The sequence below is a fragment of the Centruroides vittatus genome, unplaced genomic scaffold (genome assembly GCF_030686945.1).
Source record: "Centruroides vittatus isolate TY-2023 unplaced genomic scaffold, ASM3068694v2 contig_743, whole genome shotgun sequence".
Classification (NCBI taxonomy): domain Eukaryota; kingdom Metazoa; phylum Arthropoda; class Arachnida; order Scorpiones; family Buthidae; genus Centruroides; species Centruroides vittatus.
In genome coordinates this window covers 851,858-860,499 of record NW_027122479.1, presented here as the reverse complement: position 1 = coordinate 860,499, position 8,642 = coordinate 851,858, and the positions used below count along the sequence as shown (strand labels likewise).

The following is an 8,642-nucleotide window of genomic DNA, read 5'->3' as shown; positions in this document are numbered from 1 at the left end:
TGTATCGCGTCTTTATTCTAAGATGGTCCCCGCGCGCGTACTTTTTCTAAATATCCCTTTTTGTTGGCTCACCCCCGGCGAATTGTATCGAATTTTTAGAACTTTAAAATGTCTTATACGCTATTTAAAACCGGTCGGATGCGCCTTCCGCAGCCTCTCTGTCCCATTCGCGTTAGGTTCGATGGGAGTTTGCGCCGTTGGCCAAACGTTTCGAATTTATGATTCGTAAAGGAAGTCGACCGGCTGCGGATGGCTTTAAGTTTTTCGTCTGGCGTTTCGCTTCTTCCTTTTCTTTCGAAAAGATCTCGTCGGTAGGTTCAAATTTTACGTTTCGACCAATCATTTCTCGGATTCGAATTCGAATGTTAATATTAGTCGATAGCGACACCCGATACGATTCCGACAAACGGTAATTCTAGCCAATAACGGGAAACGTTTATAGATCTTCACTAACGAGAATATATTAATAAAAGTTTTTTATCGTAAAATGAATATTTACGAAAGGAATCGGTCAATTATTATTAAAAATATTTGAAATTTAATTTATGATTTCCGTAGACGATAACAGATGGCGACACTCAAGAAATTTCCAAACGCCATTTATACCCCGGCTTTAATTCGTATTTTCGTAATTTTAAAATTAAGCGTAAGTCGGAAAATTTTTCCTCCTAAACGCACCGTCGGCCGCTTCGAAATTACGTTTACGTATTCGGCCAATAAAACGAATTTAAAATTGCCAAAATGCACCGGTCGAAATTAAAACTACTTTTTATATTCGTATCGGGCTCGGCGACTGTTTTTTAATTTGAAATTTGAAAAATTAATAAACCGACGAATCGAACGTAATTTAAATTCGAAATTGTCTGGCAGCCGGCGTATTTTTGCCGTATCGTTTTCGACCAGACTCCCTTTTTTAATTCGTAATACCGGTTTACCGCCAAATCTTTCGTTTTAAACGTATAACGATTTAAAAAGCCATAATTTACGAAATTATCTGATATTAGAACAAAGGATATATTTATCACATCAAGTGGCTCTCATTAAATTTTATTTATTGCTATCAATTAAGAAGAAAAGAATTATTACTGTTATTACGACGTTGCATAATTTAATATTAATGGTAAAAAATATTTTAATTCGATTTGAAATTACGACATTTTGGGATCCTGCCACGTGCAAATTGGGCATTATTGGCGCGTTCCGTTATCGGCTTATTTTAAATTTGAAAAATTTAAACGTCTCGATATCGGTCAATCGAAATATAAGTTCGGCCACCGGCTGCGGCATTCGAACTTTTTATCGATAATTTTGAGGATTTAAACAAAGTTGCGTTTACGGCCGCGGGCTTTTTTAAATTCGATGTCGCGCCCGCTATTAAAAGCTAAACCCGTGATTTTCGCTTTGATTAAACGATCCGTTATATTCGTAATAGCGTAGGCGAAAGAAGCGAGCCATTCGAAAATCACTCGTTTTGCCTCGAAAGGTTTTAAAATAAGTGGAATCCGTTTTCCGAGTTTAAAAAAGAATCGATGGCCAACGGGATTAAAATACCGCGATTAAAATAAAGGCCATATCAATCGTTCCTTTCGAAAACGATGCTAATTCGCGTATTTCTCACTTAAGCCGTCCGCCACGATTAAATTTGCAAGACGAAAACCGAGTAATATATCTATTTTTTTAATGGGGAGGAATTGGTCGTCGGCGGGATTCGAGGTTGACCCGTGTACGTACGGCACGAGCCTCGAAGCGCGTGAAAGGCCAAAGACCTCGAACATTACCGGAGATGGAATCTGGCGGTCTGTACCGGCGTGGCCGGAGAAACTCGACGCGACTGCATTGTCCTTTTGACGCGTCTTGCATTGGCGACTGCCTGGAAATTAGGCTTTGACAAAAAGTTAACAAGCGCCGGGCGAAAATTCGATTCTCGGCAGCAGATGTGGAACCACTTGTGGAGGGTATCGGCTGTCTGGCCGCGGTGGGGTGGTGCCCGGGCGCCGTATCGAATGAACATTCCCGTCTCCCGGTGCGGAGAATTCTTCTCCGAACCGTTTTGGAGAAGAGAAAGCGATTTTACTCGCTCTCCTACGGAAATCTCGTCGGGTGTAAATAATTTCGACGGAGGCTGTAGTGCAATGATATTTTTATTCACGTTAAAGTACATTGTGGTCACAGAAAACAACAGTGCCACAGTCACCCTGTACAATGAAATGGTATAATGACTTGATTGTCCCGCCTTCACACGTACACTGACTTACACGAAACACCACCAGCTTGGCTGGTATCCGCCGTCCTTTACAACTTTATTCCTTCCCCCGTCCCGTAAAGCTGTGGTCCCCCTATGTAATCGTTCTTTCGGCGAGTCATCTTAACTCCTCGTCGTCTCTAGGACGTAGCAGGAAGCGCGTGACTCCGGCTGACCTTCGACGAATCACAATTAAAAAAATTATGTGGAAGAGTTCGAATTAATAATAATTATAATAATTACAATAATAATAATAACCGGGTGGTGTTAGGTTGTTGCGCGAACTGCTTTAAAAAATTTTCTTCTTTATACCCGAATTCCAAGCTAATTGTCGACGGCGCGTCTACGGTTTACCAGTTGTTTGTTCTTTCTTTCTTTATATCCAGACACTACGAGGATTTCTATTTTTAGCCATTCTTTTTGTACCATCGAAACCGTCGGGCCAGCCGGTTTACATTTTTCTATTTTGCGGCTCTACCCAGCTGGTTGGGCCAAGAACCGTTTACGTATATGGATTTTTTCTAGAACGACGATAGGACTATAAAAGATGCCTTCCCCGCACCTAGCCTCCCCGTTTTCAGTTTCTCACCTGCATAGGTGCGTCGGTTTCCGTTGTCGGGGAGAGAGCCAGGAAGGGGAAAGAGCAGTGTTCTCCATTCGTACAGAAATACATTAACTGGCGTGAATATCCATGATGTGTTGTCCCGATCCGTCGTACGGCGAACCCTGAGGTGGAATGCCCGGATGGCCCATAGGTCCGTGCGTCATCATCATGGCCGCGTGAGGATGCCCGGGTAGTAGCATGGCCTGCGAGTGAACGGGCGATCTGAGTTGCGACATCTGGGAATATCCGCCCATGCTGCCCATGTGACCCATGCCTATGGAACCGTCGGTGCAAGGAAGGTTTTGCATACCTGTAAGGGAAAAGAAGAGTTAATTCGGTGCCGAGGTTACTCGAATAGGGCGGAGCCACTGTGCGCGCCGGTTTGATTAAAAAGACTGGCGGGAAAGAAGATAAAGCGGCTAATAAGATGCGTCGGGTCGTGTTTGTTTGCGGAAACGTAAACAACGTTTCCGCTGGCTTGTTGTGGCTCGACTGTTTTATCCACGCCTCTTACAAGAGAATCGATGCGATACAAAAAGAAGAGACACCAAAATACAGAGGATGTAATTAGGCTAATGAAACTGTCGCCTTTAATCCTTATTACCGTGACACGTGGGACGTGCTGCGGGTAACAATCGAGCTGTAATCTGTCTCCGCAACGTTTGCTAATTACGAGAGGTAAGTATACCGCAGTCCTTTCTTTAAAGGAGCTCTCGGCTTGTTACGAGATCTCGACACCGAATAGGAAGGAATCTCCTGCAAGATCTGATAAATTCCTTACTACTAATGATGTTTATAATCTGCCCTTAATCTAGAATAGGGTAATTGAGACGTGGCAATAAAAGCCTGCACCCTCTTATCGGGCTTATCGGGGTGCGATCCGAACCTAGGTCTGTCCGGCGCCGTGGCGGGACAATGCGCGAGGTTAATAAAGATAAAATAAAATTCTACATTAAAACTATTGTAATAAGAAAATTAGAAAATCACCGGGCCTATCAGTAACCATAAAAATCAAGCCATAAGGATGAAACCGTGAAGAGAGAATTCGGTTTTAACAGTTTGGTAATCGAATCCTAGACGATGGTTCGATTCCTTGGCTCTGATAGTCCAGTGTATTGAATTCAAGATTAAATATGTTGATAGTACATTTTTCATACCTGGAGGTCTAATGTGCATCTGTTGACCACCGTCCATCATGTAACCCATCCCCGCACCTTCCGGGCTGTAGGCGGTACTCGCTCCGCCAATAGATCCACCTGAAAACACAACACAAGACACTTCATACCCCTGCCGACAAGACTCTCAGCGCTTCGAGAATCGAACCATCCTCTCTTAATATTATAAAGTAAAACGTCACAAGAAACTAAGTTTGCTCTTTACTACTAACTAAATAAGTCTAACGGTTTCTAGGATCGTGGATTGGAGATTTTTTGGCCACTTTTAATCCTCAAATACGGGACTTGTAAGTAAGAGGATTACATTTTCCCTTTGCAGATCTTGGTCGGAATGTGCACAAGTCCCATTTTGGTCCTCTAACAAGTTTAGAAGGCTTTGCTCAGAGAAGATAAACTAAAAATAGAGTTTCCTTTTTACTCGGTTTTAGAAAAAGAAAAGAATTTCACATCTCTCGGATCCCGTTCTCGCCAACGAAAACAAACCCAAAAGAACCGTTTTTCTTCCTTTATTGTTTTTTCTTATATAGAAGACAACTCAATTAATGGAAAGGTAAGGTCGTCCGTCCCCTTACAAATCCCATCTCGGTAACACTCAGAGAAGAAAGTTTAGAAAAAGTTAGGGATCCTAGAGGGAACTTCTAAAGCCAGGTTAGTAGTAGTTGTGAAAGTGACTGCCGTCCCCTAATGAGAAATGCCATTTCCTGAATGTCCCCACCATCCACCCTCCCGCAGACCTCCCTTTTTCATTCAGCTCGGAAACGGACCTGGACTGTGTGGCCCGGATTGAAACATCATCAATCATCGAGTTGTCAATGTTCGATAAAAACCGTTCCTGGCCAGCACCACTTTAGTCCTGTTAGGTGAAGCGGTCACAAAAGAAACTAGTCTCTTCCCCCGGCTTTTTCCTCTTCCAGGCGGGAAAAAAGGAGAATGACTGATGGCTAGTTTAATGAGAACGAGTTTTCTCTATCCAGCTACTCTGTCTCGACGCCATCTTGGGTATCGAGATGAAATGTTGCGTTCCAATGCGACTAAGGCATTTTCTAATCGTTTTTACTTTTTCCCCTCCTCCCCAACCCCTCTCTTCTATCTTCCCCCTCTCCTTTTCCGTTCAGGACCCCGTTTGTTGCATCCTAGACCTTCTACAATGGCAACTATCGTCGTTTATCATTGGCCACGTCAAACTTTTCAAAGAGATTTTCTAACTTAGTTTCGAATTTTAGAATTTCGTTTCGATCTCTCTAAAATTGAATTTTTTATCATTCTCGTTGCCACAAATAATATATATATATATATATAAACTACGGAAAAGCGCATTATTAAATAATAATTAACTACTCACCCGCACGATTAGACTGATCAATCATCGGCTGCACTATTCTTCTCCTTGCATTGATGAACCTGCGAAAGAAACAATAAAGTCCTTAACGAATCCTTCGTGTGTCGGACAAATTAAAAAGATATGATTAAAGGTGGCCCGTCGGCCGCAACCCGATAGACGGGTTAACCGCGTTAAAACGAGGTGTAGTTTTTCCAGAGCGGCAAAATACGAGGAGGAAGCGATAGGAAGAGAACGAGCCACCGAGCGAGATAAATTCTCAAAGAAAATTTATCCAAAGAACACGACAGAAACCTGACCCCGGGCTGTAACGCATTCTCATCTCCTTTTTTAAAAAGAAAGTCGTCTGACACATACCTAACGTAAATAAATCATCCTCGTATCCTCGGGACCTGCACCCAAGACTTATCTCGACGCAAAGAGCGAAAAGACAAATTGTGTGTCCCTCAAGAGATCCGACTGCAGCTGATCTATCGAGCCTCATTAAAATCCCATACCCAAGCCTCTAGTGGTATTTATGTGGAATGGGCACAGCCGGGGGCTATTCGTTCCGTTACTCTCGTATCTGCCTCCCCCGTGAAAAGATGGCCCGCTGACGAATGTATATTCTTTAAAAATACGTTAGCGCTTATCTTCCTTCGCTTGGCCCGGAAGAAAAAGTGTATATATAAGTTTTAAAAAATGATGGCTGCACCGCGGGATCCGTAGCCCGGGGCTGGTGTTTAATAAGAATCGTGTCTTCGATCGCCAACGAAACCGTGGCGACGCGACGTCGACCGAAACTTTGGTGGCGTAATCATCGAATTTCACTTATATCCTCCCGCGTAATAGTAAACCTTCGACTTTCGACGGGACTCGGTACACATTTTAGTAATAATTCCACGCTCTTTGCCTTCGGTGCGACGCGAAGACGACGACACCGAAGCGACGCGACGCGACGCGACGATAGAATTTATTCCTTTTTCCAAAAACAAAGGAATTTATCACTCTAATAAATTCCGCATTGGGTAAAACAATACGATATCTTAATAATAATTGAATTTTCGCAAAACGACGCCGAAGCGAGGCGAAGCGACGCGCCACGCAGTGCCGGGAAAGGGGAAACTGTCGGCAAATAACAATAATAAAAATCGATTTTTATTTATTATAAATGTTTCTTTGTTATATAAGGGAATTTCGCTCTCTAACAGATTAAATGTCAACGTTCAACAAGATTCTGTGCGACATCTCTGGTTTCTGGGCTGTATTTCACGTACGATTTTCTGGCTGAGTGAGCGCTCGCATTAATAATAGACAGGGAGTAAATTATGCAGGAGGAGAAGGGAAAAGCGGCAGAAGCGAGCTTGTACACTACGCTATTGATTTTATAATTTGCGAGAACGGAGGAGAGACCATGTCGGAGGGTCAGCCGAATCTGGTCAGATGTCTCGTTAGGCTCTCGACTTTTAAATCCGACTAAATTTTACCTTATTTTGCGGCAGAAACTGTTGGCCCCAAACTACTTTCTTGGCCTTTTTTTAATTACCGTTGCTCCACTCCACCCCGATAGAGATCCCGAGAAAGTTTTTAAGTAGGCTCCTTGCGAAATTCCCATTTATCCCGGTTATCGGTGGCGAGGGGAGAGGAAAAATGAACAGAGAAGAGTTGCGAAACAGTAATTCAAGTTATAATCAGCTACGAGAGGAAAAAAGGCGCGCGAGGTACTTTAATAACCAGAAAATGCGGACTTGTTAAAGAAGCCACATTATTTTCGCAGTCGTTCTTTAGGGAATGGAAGCGGAGGAGACGGTTGCAGAGAGCGAGAGCACTCTCATTACTGCACTACATAAATAATTTGGAAGGGAGGAAATGGTGGCCAAGCTGTCGCTCCGCGGCACGACCTGCGACATCTGCGCGACAGAAGAAAAAGATGAAATGCGAAAACGAAAAACGCACCTTAACAAAACTCGGCAGTTCATAAATAGACGGCAGATGTGGATAATGGACGTCGCTGAATTAAGTATTCATCTAATTGTGAGAGAGAGGTGTTGGCAGACAATAGACACACATTTACTACCCCGGCTTTTATAATGCCTGACTGCTGCGGTTAATGCGACTCGATTCATCCAGTAGTTTTATTATCGAACTTTGTGAACGCGCGATCGGGTCTCCGCCTACATCCCGCTTCCATCTTTGCTCGGCCCGATATTTAACACGATAAAAATAAAGCCAGACGGGAAAAAACAGCGGAAGCGACGATAATTTTAAAACGGCATTAAAGTGACCAGCGCGTGTCGTGGTGGGAGTGGACCGAGGCAATAACGGAACGGTGGACGGTCCCGAGGTGACATAACGTTACTTAATAACGACTAATGGCATTTTAATTGTCCCTTGTTCCGCCATCAAAGTGTCTAGATATTAAAAACCGCTAGTGCATCCGATGGCTATCTTTACTGCATTCTACCGGTGGTCGAGTGTCTATAAAATAAGTCGTATCGGAAGTCGTAAAACGGTCCTCTATAGCCGTTCTAATCTCCGCTTTGCTTGGCACAGTAGCTTTTGCCGTGCTTGTAATTCGTGATTTAAAAGTGTGAGACGATCACAATTATGACGTAACTAATTTATTTCGCATATATTTAAAGACGTGGCGACGAGTGGATGGTCCAACTGCCGTATTCTCCGTCGGTGTAGAGAAGAAAGCGCAGCCCGCGGGGGACGACCGTCGAAAGGTGATAGTTAAGCCAGTTAGGCAGAAACGAAGCCGGACGAACGGATAAGATCAACAGACTCCGGCCAAGGGGTAAGATTCAATATAATCGGGTCGGTGGTAGCGAATCGACGAGTAAGATCAACAGAAGCTGGAGGCCCTGGAACAACAAGAATCGAGCTAAACACCAGAGAACAAAATGAAGTGGGAGAAAACGAGGAATTGCCAGGCAACCCTCCTTTCCCCACTGTGCAGTTCGTTTTAAAGGATTTTAAAACGGAGACTGGGGCTTATTCTATTTTTATCGAGACGAAATCGATCCGCAGATGGGTGTAGCTGTTCAATTGTCAAAATCGACTGGTCAAAAGACAACCCGTAACAGATGGCGGAATGGAACCGATAACACGATGCTATTTCCAAATCAATGGCAAGAGCGTTCTTGCAAAATGTGCAAAAGTAAAGTTTGTTCGATAACTAAGTGGCTTTGTTTATCGTAATCAATTTTACCGAGTCCTTGTGGAAGCTCCCCGCACAGCTACCCGTTAAATTCGAAATGGGTGCCAGAATGTAATAAACGGGGCTATTGCTTGTCCCAA

At 43.5% G+C, this 8,642-nt stretch overlaps 1 protein-coding gene across 8 annotated transcripts in view; it reads right to left on the bottom strand.

The window, feature by feature from the left end:
• Positions 1-2,123: 2,123 nt before the first annotated feature.
• The window catches only part of LOC136981103 (homeobox protein Meis1-like), an 82,183-nt gene continuing 75,664 nt past the window's right edge, over positions 2,124-8,642 (bottom strand). For 7 of the 8 annotated variants that reach the window (XM_067277366.1, XM_067277369.1, XM_067277368.1 and 4 more), the window contains 3 exons: positions 5,364-5,422; positions 4,004-4,102; positions 2,124-3,156 (listed from right to left, as the gene is read on the bottom strand). In XM_067277366.1, the coding sequence (XP_067133467.1) occupies positions 2,915-3,156; positions 4,004-4,102; positions 5,364-5,422 (400 nt within the window). In that variant the 3' untranslated portion in view covers positions 2,124-2,914. The remainder of the gene's footprint in view (positions 3,157-4,003; positions 4,103-5,363; positions 5,423-8,642) is intronic. The other variant, XM_067277372.1, reaches the window with a different exon arrangement.